Raw genomic sequence first — 17,431 nt, 5'->3', positions numbered from 1 at the left:
CTGTGGGGCTCGGCCAAATCATCCAATATCCAACGAATTCAGTCTTTTCAATCTAAAGTTCTCCGCCGTATCCTCAATGCTCCCTTCTATGTTACAAATCAAACGATCCATAAAGATCTTAAAATCCCTTTCGTCAAAGATCTTATCCAAACACGTTTCTTCACTTTTCACTCTAAACTCCCTCCTCCCTAACTCACTAGCCCTAACTCTTTCCTCAACATCTCACTCTTACAATCCTCCACGCCGTTTAAAACGACGATGGCCTCGTGACCTTCTATCTAACCCACCGAATTAACTTTAACTCCCCCCCCCCAATTAAATAAAAGTCAGGTCTGTCAGATTTGTTTATAACTAACTATTTGCTCAATGTATATTATGTACAGATAGCAATAAATAAAATAAACATCTTTAAAAAAAATATATGTTATCTCTCATCTAGTTCGCTATTTTGTTAAGATCACTTTCGGCTTTATTTGCAACTTCCGACCAAAGAAATTGTGCTGTTCAGATCAAGTTTATATATATATGTTACGCAGGGTGGGCGACCAAGACCCGAGAGGTTAAATGCCTGGGTAGACTCGTACCACATCCCTAAAAGGTCCGGGACTTGGTCGGCTCATGTCCTGCATAATCTCTTGGAATTGTTCACAAACCCCAAGATTTTGGACCATTTTATCTCGAGGAGTGATTTGGTGATGTTCACTCCTTGAAAGATTAAAAACGGCAAAACGGATCTGGTAGAATACCCATTACGGAGAGGTGTGCCCCGCCAGGATACCTATCAGCCTCCTATTTTATTTATTTACCTCCCCTTCTATCAGCCTCCTAAAGATTTACTAAGTTTTACTAAGTCGTTGATGTAAATTAAAAATAATATTGGACCTAGAGCCGTTCCTTGGCTGATTCCGTAGTCTTTAATTTCAGCTATTTGGCTGTGTATGTCATCTATATATATATATTACACAGGGCGGGCGACCAGTACCCGAGGGGTTAAAGGCCCGTACCCCATCCCTAAAAGGTCCGGGACCTGGTCGGCTCACGAGTCCTGCATAAACCTTTTGGTCCTATTCACAAACCCCAGGATTGTGGACCATTTTATCCTGGGGAGTGTTTTGGTTATGTCCTCTCCTTCGAAAGTATTAAATCTTTCCCTAGCATACCTATCGCATTCTGCGAGGTAGTGTCGAGCCGTTTCTTCTTTTGTTTCGCAGAAGCGGCAGAAGGGGTCTGGTAGAGTACCCATTATGAAGAGGTGTCTTCTCAAGGGGCAATGGCCCGTTAGGATACCTATCAGCCTCCTTATTCCCCTCCTAGAGTTAGAGAGTAACCATTTCGCTTCTTTAGGTTTGATTTCCTTCAGAAACTCCTTCGATTGCCTGCATCCGGGGGACATATTCCATTCCTTAAGGAATTGTTTCATGCCCCAGCTACTTATACTCTCTTTCGCTGTGCCTAAAGAGTGGGATAATACCGGTTGTGGCCCGACAAACGCAGTATTTGATCCTTCCTTGGCCTGCCACCTATATGAACCATTTGCTTAATAACCGAGACTTAATGTAAGATTTAAACCATTCTAAAACTTTCCCTCTAATTCCAATTATTTCCAATTTTTTATTAGTTTATATCTACTGATGGAATCGAATGCTTTCGTGACGTTCAGAAATGTTCAAATAATCTATTTACTTTCATCAATTTCATTATATATAGTTTTAGTAAAATTGTAAATGGCTTCATCTACCCCTATACCTGTGCGAATGCCAATTGTAGAGGATAGATTATTTTATTTTTTTCTAGAAATTGATACGCTTGATTATTAAATTTTTTATCAATATATTTAACTAAAATAAGTAAGTAATTTATTGGGCAATAATAAGATTTATTTTGTGGATTACAATTTTCAGGAAGTTGCGGATGTAATAATGACTCTTTGGAGGACCAAAACCACATATTTTTATCTTGCCCTCCAACCACAAAATATAGAGATCAATTGTATTCTGCGATTTTACAGTGCGGCTTGCTCTTACCTACTAAAAACAGTATAATTTTGAGCAACATAAACCACCCCCTCATCAGAAATGGTATATACAATTTCATTGTGGCTAATGGATTAGTTATTTAATCACGGAGATTGGAGGGTAGTATGTCTCTCCCACACTATTCACTATCGATATGGCAGATGAGCAAACACAAGGACAAAAAAGAAAAAAAAATTCAGGAAGGGCGATGATGGATTTTTTCCCAATTATTTGGATAGACACAATTCTTGATTCATTGAATACTTGTGCTAATATGTGATTTATATATTCAATAATTAATTTTATAAAAGTTGCTGAAATTTTATCAGGACCATTACTTTTAGAATTAATTGAGGGCACAGCTTCTTCCACTTCAGATAATGAAATGGTTTTCAGGTTAAATTCTAGTGATTTGGTGTAATAGAAGGAGAAAGGGAAAGAGCTGTTTTGTTGTTCTTGATTCGTGTGAGCATATGTATTAGCGCGAATCGTGTGACAGGACCAATGGTGCAATACTGAATACTTCATACATATAGATATACAGATTGATGGAGAAATGGTCTAGTGATAAACCTATTGATTTATACGAAAATAAATTTTTAAACATATTACGTCAGTTTGGTTGTATTGTAATTAATTTAACTGAATTAATAAATTACGTCGTTGAAAATTATCCGTATAACGGACCAAAATGATGACACGAGGAGGAACAAGAGGAACATAAAATGGGGGAGCAACCCTACAGCATAAACAAAATAATTTCCTTGCTCATTGACGTTACTTCTTTTATAAGAGTAGCAGTAGGATAATAACAATTTGATGAGTTTCAAATTGGCAACGATATAAAAAAATTGTAAACAATAACAAAAAATAAAATTGCATCAACTTGCCATACTATTTGTTTGTCGCTTTGAACAGATCAATCGAAAATTAGCAAAATGTTTAAATTACGTTTTAAAGTGCCACCCTAAGAGAAAATCGACTTTTAATTGGAATTTTATTTACAGACATTAACGGAAACCCTACTGGATTTTATTTACACTCGAAATTACTCAAGGATTCTAAGCAGTGTTGAATATTTTTTGTTTTAAAAATTGTAGTTAAAAATAATGAAATGTAATACTATCAATAAAGCTTATAAAACCTTAGCTATTAATGTTCAGCGAATGTAGAAAAATAATTAATTGGCCGCCATTCGATCCTCGCCGTCTCTAGGCAGCTATTTCTTACTTTTACACGTACTCTCTTGTCCAAGTTTGAACATTTTTTGCAAAAAGTGTATACGCTGTACAGGGTGATTCACAACTTATACGACAAAGTTCGTCACGTGCTTGCTGCTACACTTCCAGTAGAACAAAAAAGTTCGTATGAACTGGGGTCCGATCATCAGCACTTTCCCAGATATTCAAAATTATTTTGTCTGCTGTTTTCGTCGTACATTTACTTGTACCTCTTGTACTATTCATTTTTGGAAAAAAATTGAAAAAAAGCGTTAACTTTCCTTTAAGAAGGTACCCTTCTAGTTGCAATTTAATTTTTGGTAAAAAAGCACCAAACCTTTCAAAAACCGCTATATTTAAAATTAGTAAAAAAAACTAAATTTGCAACCTCGTCGGAAAAGCTTCACGGAAGGGTTTGACAAATTTCAAATTGCTAAATGGGGAAAAAAAGGGTGACCTGTAAAATTCAACTTGAAACTTCAACCTGAATTTTATTTCGTGTAGATTTTTAAAACTTGTTTTTTGCAGTGGTCGATTACGAGGTACTAGTATTATACTGTACCTGATACCATTACCAACTCTGTACTTTACTTTAGGCATGTTTACGTTTAATGTGTTCGATGTATCAACCACTTTTTTACTGACAAATAGACGAAGAAGTTGTTATGCATTTTGCCAACCAATATAGTGACCTTTTCCAACCAGACTGCAGTTTCATTTTTATAAATTTTAAATTCAGCAGTTTTTGAAAGATTCAGTGGTTTTGTTAATAGTTCAAGAGCTGCGAGTAGATATATGACGACAAACGTAGATAGTTGTAAGTTTTTTTTAAATATCTGCGAAATGGTTGACAATCGGACCATGGTACACAGGAACGTTGGGTTTGTTGTGTAGAAGCACCTGACGAACTTGGTCATATGAGAAGCGAATCACCCCGCATATGCCGAAATTACGAAACACATCTAAACAAACAAGCGAGAATAGACTGTCCATGACAATCTGGGATGACCGAGCAGTGAAAAATGAATCAAGAAAAAAATATTTCAAACATGGTCAAACGGAGTTTACAATTCAATCTTTGTTTCTTTTCCCGAGGAAACGCCAGAAAAAGAATGGACTAAATAGGACTTCGATTAATGTTATTATTTACGGCACGTAATTAAAGCCTTAGAATTGTCCAATGGATGGCTTTATTCTAAATTTCGTCTTATTTTATCTCGCATTTTCAGTATTTTCCTAACTCAACTTTGGCATTCAATGTATTCAGAATGGTGTAGACTATATAATATACATTATTCTATATTTTTAAGTTGATGCTTAGAAATAAAGGCTACATGATGACAAATTAAGACAACCGGACTACCTTTTAAGCTGTAAACAGTAGACGGAATCATAGCAGAGGTTGATAAAACTAAAACCGTAAAAAAATACTTTTTTATGCACTAACTTAGTCAGCAAACCTTTCGCCACCAAGTTCTAAAAACGTTCCACATTGGTATGAATATTTTTACGTTTGGGTCATTGTTGTTACTCTTATCGACAGCGGGAGGAGTGGTCTATTCTGTTAGAAGACAATGAGAACCTCTCGGCATAGAATTGATAAAAAAACAAATTCGAAACGCAAACCGGATGTTGACCCTAATTAAGCACACATATTTTGAAAAAGACCGATTCTTAATGTTAATTATCTTAACCTGGTCAAGTCGTATCGCAATATTTTACATGATAATTGGACATTTTTTCATATATATATCGCGGTTTATTGGGAGAAGAGTCAGTCTTTCATCAGTGGCTTGTAGAAAAAGGTAAGTTGCCTAAGTATTCTTTGCAAGTTATAAACTTGTGTGTACTTGGCACATATACATTTTTGTTCCAAAACAATACATTTATGGTCAGATTGATATATACTGTATACTACACATAACATCAATTACAGTGCAATTGAATTTATTTTGACAAAGTAGCGATACATACAGGTAGTTATAATTTTCTTTGGTATTGTTAAAAAGTAAGTTTTTATTATTTAGTTAGCTTGAATAACGTATATTGATTAAATAAATAATGAAATATGTTTCAATATAGGGAAATAATAATTTCGTATTTATAGCTTCAGCGAAAATGAAAAATAACATGCACCCCCTGCTAAAGATCATTCTTTTCAATTTTGTTCTATGGCACACCGTTGAAGGTATAAAGTGCGCTAATATATGAAGTTCGACAAAGACCAAATAACTCATGGAATTTTGCAGGTGCACCAGCGCAAACCAAATGGGGAGGATCTGAGGGAGAACACGGAGGATCTGAAGAATTGAAAAAATGTTTCACCACTTTGAAAGAAATGTTCAGCAAAGGAGAGACCGCGAATCCTTCGTCCAAATGGGAAGGTGGATCAGAAGGCGGTCACGAAGTTACTGAAGAGGTGAAAAAATGTTTCACCCTTATGACAGCAACGTTCAGCAAAGATAAGAACACGGAATCTTTGTCAAAAAGGGAAGCTGAATCAGAAGGCGGCCACGTAGAAGCTGAAGAATTTAAAAAATGTTTCACCACTTTGACAGAAATGTTCAGCAAAGGAAAGGTCGGGAATTATTTCTCCAAAAGGGAAGCCGGATTAGAAGGCGGTCAAGGAGCTTCTGAAGAGGTGAAAAAATGTTTCACTGTTATAACAGCAATGTTCAGCAAAGACAAGAACAAGGAATCTTTGTCTAAAAGGGAAGCTGAATCAGAAGGCGAAGCTAGATCTATCAAAGTAATGTTAGAATTGCTTAACAAGTTGGGAGGAGGGAGCAGCCAAAGCGGGGGCTCCAGGTCTCTGTGCAAAAAGAAAGGTGAATCTGAAGGCGGCCACGTAGAAGCGGAGGAATTGAAAAAATGTTTCACCACTTTGACAGAAATGTTCAACCAAGGAAAGTTCGGGAATTATTTCTCCAAAAGGGAAGCTGGATCAGAAGGCGGTCAAGGAGTTACAGAAGAGATGAAAAAATGTTTCACCCTTATGACAGCAACGTTCAGCAAAGATAAGAACACGGAATCTTTGTTCAAAAGGGAAGCGGAATCGAAAGACAGTGACGCGAAAGTTGACTCATTTAAAGATTTGTACACCAGGGTGAATAGGTTTTTCAGGAAAGAACAGAGCGCGAATCCTGTGTCCAAAAGAGAAGCTGAATCAGAAGGCGGTCATGGACAAACCGAAGAATTCAAAAAATGTTTCACCACTGTCACAGAAATGTTCAGCAAAGGAAAGGTTGGGAATTATTTGTCAAAAAGGGAAGCTGAATCAGAAGGCGGTCACGGAGAAACCGAAGAATTGAAAAAGTGTTTTACTATATTCACTGAAATGTTCAGCAAAAGTCCGAAAGGGTTGTCTTTATCTAAAAGAGACGCTCAATCCGACAAAGAAAAAACCCCCAACCACTCTTCGCAAATATTGTCTGCAGTGTCGGAAGTATTCGACGAATACGGAAAGCAACAACTAGATGACGATTCGCAGGTCAGTAAGCCTAAGACCCTGTCTTTAACAAACAAATCATACTCCTCTTATAAAAAAAATCGAGGCTAACATAAATATTCAGGCATTTTGGATCTTTTTACCTATTGCCTGCTTTTACTTTTTGAGAACATATGTAACATAAGGATTATTTAAATTGGAGCAGGTCAACCGAACTAGCACGTTTTATAAAAATCCATTTTTGCTTTTTCTATTTTAAGGTTTTCGCCAGATGAACTCAACGTTGAAATTCCACTAAATACCCACAACTGGAAAAATCGTGTCGAAAAGGTGAATAATCCATCATGCAAGGGGATAGCAACTGATTACAACACAATTGAACAATTATTGAAACATGTATCAAAGGCACAATATAATTTTGAATTCATGGATGATATTTCAATTAATTACCAATTCCACTTTTTTAAAGTTTAATCTGTTAAAATTTTAAGTTAAGAGTAAAGTATGTAAAATTTTCAGAAAGGCGAATTCATTTTCGAAATTTGTTTAAAAAAATGATAAAACATTGAATATTAAATTATAATATAAATAATAATCGAAGTTAATAATGTAAACAGACTTGCCTCGAGAAGCGACTGACACCATTCAATAGGTAAACGGAGCTGCTCCGTGCTTGTATCTCTTTTCAGCAAAACTGAAATTAAAAACAGAAACAAATAATTGTTTGAACAGTACTTTAATAATGAGCCATGCATCTCTACATTTCAGTATAAGATTTAAATCAAAATATAAAATTGTATTAATAAATCAGATCTCTCGCATGATAATGTAAACACCTACCATTTTGATGGTAAACTAGGATTATTCTGTATATTTAAGCTTCCACTGGAGTTCGTCAAATGCAGAGAGTCAAATGCAGTTTTATCAAAGCATACATTGAACAGACGATCAAAATAACATTTTGAAATTACGCGCAACATTCAAACACTATTTTCCACAAAAGAAAACAGCAGTTGAGCACGGAGACCTTACCTTGTTCGATGCCTGGCGAGGGTGGTTTTATTTGAGAGAGTACACCTCGTTCAGAGATGTTTTTATTCTGAATAAACTTAATCCTTTAATCGGACAAAGTTCGACGTAACCGGCTCGCTGGATCTCGGGGGATTTTGATCATGTATAACGTATAATTTCGGCGGATGCAATTGGCAAAAGTACATAACAAGTCAAGGACTTCAACCGAAGGGGTGACCGATCTAACATGGATATGTTTTTCTCTGCATGAAATCATAAATTATTGGGTTGGGTTTGAATATCCACTTGTTGCATTTGACCGTTCCGTATCACATTTCACGTAGTATATGCAGCCTACATTGGTTTACTTAGGCAAAGTTGTATTCATTTCCCAAGGGGTAGCCGGCCGAAGAGTGCAAAAGAATGGAATATTTATTGGCAGTTCTTCAGAGAGCAAAAACAAAGTTCAACAAGAACAAAGATGAAGATGTATCCCTGATGGAGTGAAAACTCTGATTCCGGCGTATTGGTAGAACCTATCCCTTAGAGGAGCAGATTCATGTTAGAGGCTTGGGTGTCCTGCAAAGATGAGCTTCGGCGTGTTCTATCTCTCAACTCCAACCAGCTCCTTTCATCAACGTTCCACCCTTAAATAGTTATAATCCTCTAAAACACGTGATATTCTATCCTGATCCTAGTACAAACTAAATAATAGAGTTTCGGGACATTCTGGCTCCTCTACCAACCGCTTCGTGGTCTGACAGATCTGCCAGATTTGTACATACTCTTCATGTACTATTTGACCAATGTACTGAATATTGTGGCAGATAGCAAAAAGTAAAACAAATAAATAAACTTAAGTATAATCAGTAAATTATTTTTCCACAAAGAATTGAATAAAACATCTAGCGAAAAACGACCAAACTTTATAAATTAGATAAGTAATCAGAAAGTTTATCAAAAACGTGTGTATATTCAAAATAATATGAAATAGTATTATAGTATATATAGAATAATGTATGTTTGAAACGAACCTAAATAATAATTTAAGAAAATTCAAACGTACATACAAGGAGTACAATACAATGTCAGGAATACAAATGAAAAATCTTTATTTACACTCTTTAATACTATTAATAAAATAAACAAGAGAGACAAACTGCACCGTATTCTAGGAAGAAAAGAAAATCCTCCCTCCTCAAGGCTGAATCAAACTAATGCTATTATAATTCTAGTTTTTCCAATTTCATTTTTTATCCCACTTAACGAAAAGATCAAAATAATTTAATAAATTCACCTTGGTGCATTCGTAAGAAAGTCGCCGAGAGTCGTAGTATGCTTGTCTTGTCCAGACGTTTAGCTGAAGAAGAGACCATCGGAACCAGCATGGCGAGCTCATTGATGAACTGGTTCAGTTTGTCCCTTCGCTGTTTTTCAGCCTTGTTTCTTATCTCTCTGGTCGAGCTGAAACAGAAAATCAATCGATAAATCAAACACTTTAATACACTCTCATAGAAACAATGTGCACAAGTTGAAACACCTTGTGATAACAATAATAATAAGAATTGGGATGGAGTCCACCAGGTCTTCTACTTGATCCATTCAGCAGTTAATCCTTTTTTTATGTCAATTTGAAATTTTACAGCCGAAATCCAGTTATTTTTATTAATTTAACTACTTATTATTAATAAGTTAGGGAGTCATTTGGAGCCATGATTCGGATGATCCCAAGCTCATGAAGACCCACATTTTCTACCAACCAATCTTTGAATTTGTCAAATTTACTGTATTGTACATTTCTGTACTCAGCTTTTTTAAAATTATAAATGCACTTGTAGAAAAACCAAATATTGTATTAAATAGATATTATGGAATAAATAAGGGGAAGAGCAATGGGGATCTACAATTATTCAAAGTACCAGGTCGGTGCTTCTTGGAACGACAGATAGGCCCAAATCCAAATTGTCACATAAACTACAGCCACTTTAAAACAGAACTGGAAGCTTGGATAACTAAAGGTCAACAAATACTGCGAACCGAATCACCACTTTAAAGAAAGTGTGAAATTACAGACAACTGAACATATAACAATAGCTATGAAAAGGTTATGGTACCTGGGAAAACGGTTCTTGAGCTAAGTGGACCTTGATACCATTTCCCCCGAGAAGAATTCTTTACTTCATAAAAGAAACAAAATTAATCCAAGAAATTCAATAGCAGAAAATTTAAGTACTAAAGAGAGAAATCTCTACGACTCCATATGAGAAGGGAAAAAGGGATGAGAAGATACCCTTTTTGAACGCCGACATCTTGTACTATGAGCGGTTAAGAGATTAGCAACAATGACTGTTGGTTTGATAAAGAGTATCAGAGGATAACACTATATTGCTCAAGATACTGCCAATATGATCGGGCCGAACGAAAGTTGAAACCATTCAAATTCCTCGATGCGCCCTCGTGTCGACAGTATGGACCCAATGACCCACATTTCATTCCAGAAAGCTGGTTCGGCATAAGTGGTCCGGTCGCCTGGGCGTTGATCCCCGGACGTACCACCGATGGATTGGCTTCTATGAGGTCACTTCGACTAAACTCGTTTATGAAACCTCACTGAAAAGCTTCTTAACACCAGAACCGTTCGGAAACCATTAAAACATTTTATTATAGCTTAAACGTGATGAACCGGTACGTTATCAGATTGCTTGGCTCTTTCCGAACGTTTTGAGGAAAAAAGTCGCAACATCGCATAATATTTATCTATCTGCTGCGATATGTTTTTTTGCCTAAACTGCCAACTTCGTTTCTCTGGAAAAAAAAACCCATGGATGATTGCAATGTACCACAGAGAGACAAATGGTCAAAAAAGCCGAGGGAATCCGACTAGGCTTTAAGACAGGGGCGGGTCTTTAACTGGCCAAGAGGTTTGACTAAAAATGGATAGTTGGCCGCGCTGAGGAAGTTATTACAGGAGTACGCCAGTCCGCATGTTGCCAGGGCAGTCACTCACCACTTAGAGCAATGAACTGCCGGCCGGTTCGTCTCTTAAAGCACTTTTGGTATATTTACCATAGGGATTTATTACAACCGGCTGTCAAAAGATTTGTACTATACTTGGAATTATTTACTCTCTTTACTGGGTCAGAGAGCCAAAACGAGACCTAGTTAATACCAAGAATCGAAAAGCGCAATTGGATGAATGCCATTTTGTTTTCTAAAGGATCGACCCTTTTGATTCCTGCAATATTTCAACGTTTGCGAAAATTCCACCAGGAAGTCAGCTGCGTTTCGACTTCTGGCGAAAGATGGATCTCTCTTATTTATGTGTTTAGTCCTGTCGTCTAATTCGCTAAATATACACTGCTCTTACTGGCAGACTTCAAACAGGCTAGTGATAAATCTTGCTCCTTGGCCAAATACTAACATTGTTGCACCTCTCAAATTAATATAAAACGTAAGAGGTTTCTATTCTGAGCTTACAATACCATCCGTATTATATTTCTTATTTGAATCCTTCCTAAAATTTAATAAAAAAACAATTTAAAGCTTAAAAAATGTAAACATTAAAATAGAAAAATTTGCGAGACATTTTTAATTTCGACTGGCACAGCGTTCCACGTTTCATAACAATGCAAGGTATGTTTATAATTTGACTATGAGAATTTACGTCTACGGAGTCCCAATCAAAGCAGGAAACCATTACCTGGAGTTTGATAAGCTAACTGGATCGTTTAATAGGGGCGGTCAACGTATGGCCAATGAACTATTTGTCAAATCCAATTTTAAACCATGCCCCTGCTAAAAATTATTAAGGCAATGCCCCGCCGTTCACCTTTTGTAAGCAGAAGTCTAGAACTATTATTAATAGAATTAATTAAAACGGATTGGAATTTTAATGACATTGCTTTTTTTTCTAATATTCTAAGCGTTTCAACAATAAACAATAAGATAGGAAAAAAGCACGATTGCACATTCATAGAACCTGTATGATTCTCAACTTATAAAGTATATATTAATGTGTGGTGATTAGTGACCGTTAATCGATATTTATTTGTAAATCGTGAGATGCGGTCTGGTGTGATGTAGGTTTCAGAAAAACATTTTCTTTATCGTGCCAACGTTTCGATCTTTATTGAGCCCTGAAGATGATCTCAATAAAGATCGAAACGTTGGCACAATAAAGAAAATGTTTTTCTGAAACTTACATCACACCAGACCGCATCTCACGATTTCCAAATAAGTATATATTAATATAACTAAATAGTGTAATACATAATGTAAAAAAAAACACTTTTGTAAATATTATTAACGACAGGAGGGAGTGAAAAATGCAAAGATGTAAAGAAAATTGTTGTTTTTTAAACTTTCGGACGTGACAACACTTCTTGAGACCTATTAAAATGAAAATCAATTACCTTATTTGACAAAGCGCTTGGCTTTTGTAACAGCAGACTCACATGATTTAAAAACAAACAACAGAACAGTATGCATTTTTTCTTCTGGAGGAGGCTCTCTTTCTTTTTCTACGACCTAAACTCTCCATCGTCGAATTGGCCTTTCTTTATATTCATACTCCAGAAAGAAACACGAAAATTTTGCGTTTTTTCCCTCGGGGCTGCACCGTTTCCAGACTAATGCTTTACGGTCACACGAGTTATTTCCCGATGCCTCAGCTTTTCATGGCAGAGTCGGCAGGTGCTTCAGGTTTTTCCCATTTTTTGGCAGTTAATGGGTAGTAGCCAGGACAAAGCCCTATTAGTTTCCTTAATTCTTCTTCTTAGTTAAGAAGTTGAGAAACTTTGATTTTGGTGTGTTCATTCAGTGTTTAACCTTTTCATTGACACTCAACGGTATTTAATCTTTTCATTCTCTTACCATTTGTTCGGTTCAGCTTTTTGCAAACTTTGGAGTGGGTCGATTTGAGGGTCTAGACAAAGGTGTTATGGCTGATCCGGTTTTTCATAGTTTGCCAGGCTGTTTACTGCCTTCAACCCCTTCCTGACCTGGTACCCAAGGCCTAGTTGCCTACCAGATATCTTAGGCATTCTCAAACCAGATAGGATATGGAATCTAAAGCCTTCAGGACTGTTTTTTGGAGTATTTTTTATGCACAGAGATTTATTCCATTGGAAAATTGATAGTGGAGACCTAGAAGTTTCACTAGGTCAAAATTTGACCTTTAACCCTGCTCCTACTCTAAGATATGACCTTTCTGTTAGTTTCGATGTTTTTGTTCCTTCAAACATCCATTGTTATTCTTTTTAGTTGGAAATGTCTGTCTAAATTGGCTTTTATTTGATTCTGTCAGATGTAGTTATAACCACTTCATTTACTTTTAGCTTTTTTAGGGTATCATGGATGTTCTTTTAGATGAGGCTTTATTTATTTCTCCTTAGAGCCTATTTGTACTTTTTTAAGATATCTTCTGGATGATGGCCATCCCAGTGATACTTCATACTCTTATATTAGCTGATGTTTGACATGTGTGCATTGCCCCTATAACTACATGCTAATCACAGCAATTGATTTTGCGCTTTCTTTTCTAAGGTTTTGGGCCTCCTAAGCTTTCCTAGTGGGTTGTTTACAGCCAGAAGGCAATTTTTGGATTGCCATGCCATGTTTTTACAACCAAATCTTAAGTCTATACTTGCTATATGGCCAAATGCAAGGTGTCAACTTTCTAGAGTTGGCTTTCTCAAAAACTCTTCCACTTAGAGAAGGAAATTTAAACACTATTGGAGTCTGTTTGCATGGATATCAACTTGGAAACTTAATGGTGTAGGGCAAGGTGAAAATGTATTTACGTTACTGCCCCAGTTTTATACCCCATGTTTTACTGTAAAAACCTATGGCCCTTCGCTTTTTGTATAGTTTAGTCTGTATATCCCTTCGAGGTGAGATTTTGATCTAGCGTTAAATTTAGATACTTCGTCTCCCTGGGGATAGCTTTATTCTTATTTTTCAATAAGTGCTTTTAGATTAAGTTTCCATTTATAAAACAATGTGCACAGTAAACGTTTTTAAAACGATTGTGTTTAAGATTTAGATTTACGAACAAGCGGTTTGTTGACCGACTTAATGATTAAGTATTATAATTTGCTCATTAGAAGATCTGATAAACTTTAATACAGAAATTAATTGCACCTCATTTTCATATTCGTGGCCGTTTTGATTAGTCAGAGAGGAAAATAACTCTTACGATCCGTGAATGTCGAATAACGTTATGTTAAAACGGTTGGAAATTTTGTAGGATCTTATAAAGATAAAGATAGAGTTGAAGCTGGTTTTCTGAGAGTCGGTGAACTCATGCTGAACCGGCATTCGGTAACTTACTGGGTCCGTCTTCACTCGCGGGTTTGTTGAACTACTCAAACGATTTTCGGCATTGTTCAGTGGGGTGAGACCTCACTGAAGTTGGCGCGATGTCTAAAAGCGTTTGGGTGGTTCAACAAACCCGCGAGTCAAAACGGACCCAATATATAACACTAAATCAGCATAGATATAGATACATTAAAAATTAAAAAAAAAGAGGCATATATTAAAGATTGATGAGTTTACTTATTTCTATTAATACAATGTCAGTTCACGTAATTAGCCTGATATCAGCTTGTCAAATTTTCTTGGTATTATAAATTTTCCAAAATCGTGAACTACTTCCCGCCATAAATATGGTAACAACAGACAAGACTGGATGTTTTCTCCACGAGGAAGTCATCAAGACGGGGGCAAATTATAAAGGAAATGCATATTCATTAGTCAACTTCCTAATTTTACAACAGTGTACAATTTAACTGTGACCGTAGACGACCAAGTCCGTGTTGTAACGAGTGTTTAATGGAGGTGTAATTTAACTCGAGACCCATTGGAATTGACAGTAGTTTGAATTATTTTTTATTTCGAATATCTGTTTTCTTTTCCGTGTGAGGAGTTTAAGAAGTCTAGTTCTTTCGTTTTTTCTAAACCTGCATGGGAAACATGTGGGTACAATTTGATTTGGATTTCCGTCCTCCCTTTTTTCTACGTTCACACATATTGTTAATTACTTTGAAGAACTAGAGAATAAATAGAATAAAAGGAAGTTTATGATTTACAAACCATAAATAGAGTGGTTATAGTTAATGAGGGGAGTCAGTGGCCGCAACGGTTTAGGCGTTGACACGGCGCTCTTTTTCAAAAACACCGGCACCCCGAGGGTTGATATAACCTCTGCTGTTGTGAACCCTCGTAAAAAAGAAAAAAATATTGTTGACGTGAACATATTTAAATCTGATTATTATGGCTATATTGCTTAAGGACAATTTGGTGGGCTTTAGCGATTTCTCAGCTTAAGTGGTACAATCTTGGTTCATATACCTTTCCCTGTCAGCTGCATTTATTTAGATGTCATGCAGTACACACAATTCGACAGTAATTGACCGTTTCTTTCTCAGAAAATAGTTCAAAATAAAACTGTCCTATTCTACATTTTTTTTAATGAAAACTCTATATTTAGAAGTGCCAATGCAGTTCAACTAGATTTTCCAAAGTTATCCCATTACAAAAAACCTCGTCACTAAACTTTCAACAACGTACATGAAGTAAATCGCTAACTGAAGTTCTGCGGATTAACAAGGGTGGCACTGACAGGACGAGGCCGACATGCCGAAGTTTCTGTAAATTGGAAACTCAAATTGCAATTTATACTGTCTCTACTCTCCGCTAATTCTCCCGCTGTTTTTTCTCTTCCAGCGAAAAGTTTCACTCTCGTAAAACGACCTCTGGCAAACCGGATCACCAAAAAGAGCTCACTTGGCTTGAATTTTACCTTTTCCGAAAATAAAACAACACTAATACGCTAAAATAGAATTTATTTTGTTCCATCTTGGCAACAGCAGGGTCGGATTGAATGGATTTACCATTTAACACAATTAGTGAAATTATTAGTAAAAATTAAAAATCTTCGACCCAAGGAAACAATCGACTATATTTTTTGTAAATTCATATTTACAAACATGAACGATTATATCATTGATGCATTATAAAGTCATCCAAGAGGCTAAAAGGTAAAACTTGCTATTCATAATATATTATTTTGATAAATGAATAAATATATTATTTAAATTATATATATATGTATATGAGAATGAATGAAATAATGTGTCTTCGAGAGAAAAAGAGAGTTAGAGTGAGAGGGTGAGGGTGTGGGTGAGGGTGTGGGTGAGGGTGAGGGAGAGAGAGGTGAGAGAGAGAGAAAGAGAAAGAGAGAGCTAGGGAGGAAGATAGATAGAGAGAAATTGAATGAGTAAGTGAGAGAGAGAGTGAAAGCGAGACTCTAACCACTTGAGCTATCGTGTAACCACCAGAGCAGCGGCGTATTGAGCCGAAGGTCGTGGGTTCGAATCCCGTGTGATACTAACCTTTTCATCTCAACCAAGACCTTACATAAAAAGAATAATTAAGTGAAATAATTAATATGGTAAATTATGAAGTACTTAAAGTAAGTAAGTATACTCATATTTAGCGTAATTATGACGATTATAAATATATGTACTTCTACAAATTTTTCTTTTCTTCTTTTTGGAGAGAGAGAGAGNGAGAGAGAAAGAAAGAGAGAGAGAGAGAGAGAGAGAGACAAAGAAAGAGAGAGAGGGAGAGAGAGAGGGAGAGAGGAAGAGAGAGAGAGAGAGAGAGAGAGAGAGAGAGAAAGAAAGAAAGAAAGAGAGAGAGAGAGAGAGAGAGAGAGAGAGAAAGAAAGAGAGAGAGGGAGAGAGTGCGAAGTTAGAGAGAGAGTGAATGAGAAGAGGCATCGATCCGATTTAATTAATATACATAAAAACCAAATTAATAATATGTATAATGTATATTAATATTCGTTAAAATGCAGTGTTCAAAAATCCAACAACCAATGACCAATTTCTATTTGGTACAATTAAATGAAGGTTTTTTTATTCCGTCCTTCTTGCTCTTTAGATCTAAATTAAAATTCGAAAAGGAGAATAAAATATTGGACAGCAGGTAGGACTGGCAATGCACTACGAATAATTGGCTCCATGTTGAATCGCCATGTTGCACCAGATCCATTCGATGATGTGTCTCATGGTAAAAACATTACCGATGGAAAAGCACAGACAGAATCGATTTGTTACGAAACTGAACTGGATTCATTCGAAATCGTATCAATGAAACAGCCTGAACGTGTGCGGAACAGTAATTCTGTATTTTATTAATCATTAATATCATCACAGACCAAGGAGTAAAGCGCAATTAACATTATCCAATTGTAAAAGGAACGTTTCTGTTTTTTTATTCGACCTTCGTTGACCTTGTGGAGAAATTGTACCCGTCTCGTCTCGTATAGCATACGGCTAGACGGCTCCAAGGACGGCTTTGAATTTAAGAAGGTCTTAACTCTTCTGTGCCTTTTCGACTTCGTAAACATTTATTGAATTTAACTAATAACACTTATTCAGTATGTAAGGAGAAGTCGTTTAGAGCTAGTTACTCTCAAACCTTCAGACGACACTAAATAGCATTCGGTTCATACCATTTTTCTCAGGTCGTAACAGAACTTTATCAAATATATATATTTTTTTTAAAGGAAGGCTTAATTACTACTGGTTTAATATTTAATGACAAAATAGCTATTGTTAATTGGTAGAAAATCCAAAGCGGGGAGTACTTCGATCAATCAATAAGGTGAAACTGATTATTATTATTGAATCTTACAAGGGGACGACCAGGTTGGTGTGTCACGAATTTGG

At 36.2% G+C, this 17,431-nt stretch overlaps 2 protein-coding genes across 3 annotated transcripts in view; one reads left to right on the top strand and one right to left on the bottom strand.

The window, feature by feature from the left end:
• Window positions 1-17,431, bottom strand: part of LOC112127883 (aryl hydrocarbon receptor nuclear translocator-like protein 1) — a 103,254-nt gene that overhangs the window by 33,871 nt on the left and 51,952 nt on the right. For both annotated transcript variants that reach the window (XM_024229424.1, XM_024229423.1), the window contains 2 exons: window positions 8,992-9,158; window positions 7,307-7,377 (listed from right to left, as the gene is read on the bottom strand). In XM_024229424.1, coding sequence (XP_024085192.1) covers window positions 7,307-7,377; window positions 8,992-9,158 — 238 coding nt within the window. The remainder of the gene's footprint in view (window positions 1-7,306; window positions 7,378-8,991; window positions 9,159-17,431) is intronic.
• LOC112127884 lies at window positions 5,347-7,111 on the top strand. The gene is made up of 3 exons (XM_024229425.1): window positions 5,347-5,423; window positions 5,485-6,725; window positions 6,944-7,111. The coding sequence occupies exons 1-3, from the start codon at window positions 5,354-5,356 to the stop codon at window positions 6,956-6,958; spliced, it is 1,326 nt and encodes a 441-aa protein (XP_024085193.1). The 5' UTR covers window positions 5,347-5,353; the 3' UTR covers window positions 6,959-7,111.

Source organism: Cimex lectularius, unplaced genomic scaffold (assembly GCF_000648675.2).
Source record: "Cimex lectularius strain Harlan isolate CLEC.00 unplaced genomic scaffold, Clec_2.1 scaffold233, whole genome shotgun sequence".
NCBI lineage: Eukaryota > Metazoa > Arthropoda > Insecta > Hemiptera > Cimicidae > Cimex > Cimex lectularius.
The sequence above is the reverse complement of the archived record's forward strand: the minus strand, read 5'-3'. Positions and strand labels throughout refer to the sequence as shown.

Bases quoted from the DNA above. Each gene is read 5' to 3' on its own strand.
- LOC112127884 (XM_024229425.1), top strand. From the start codon at position 5,354: ATGAAAAATAACATGCACCCCCTGCTAAAGATCATTCTTTTCAATTTT. The intron at 5,424-5,484 runs GTATAAAGTGCG...GGAATTTTGCAG, and splicing joins TCTATGGCACACCGTTGAAG to GTGCACCAGCGCAAACCAAA.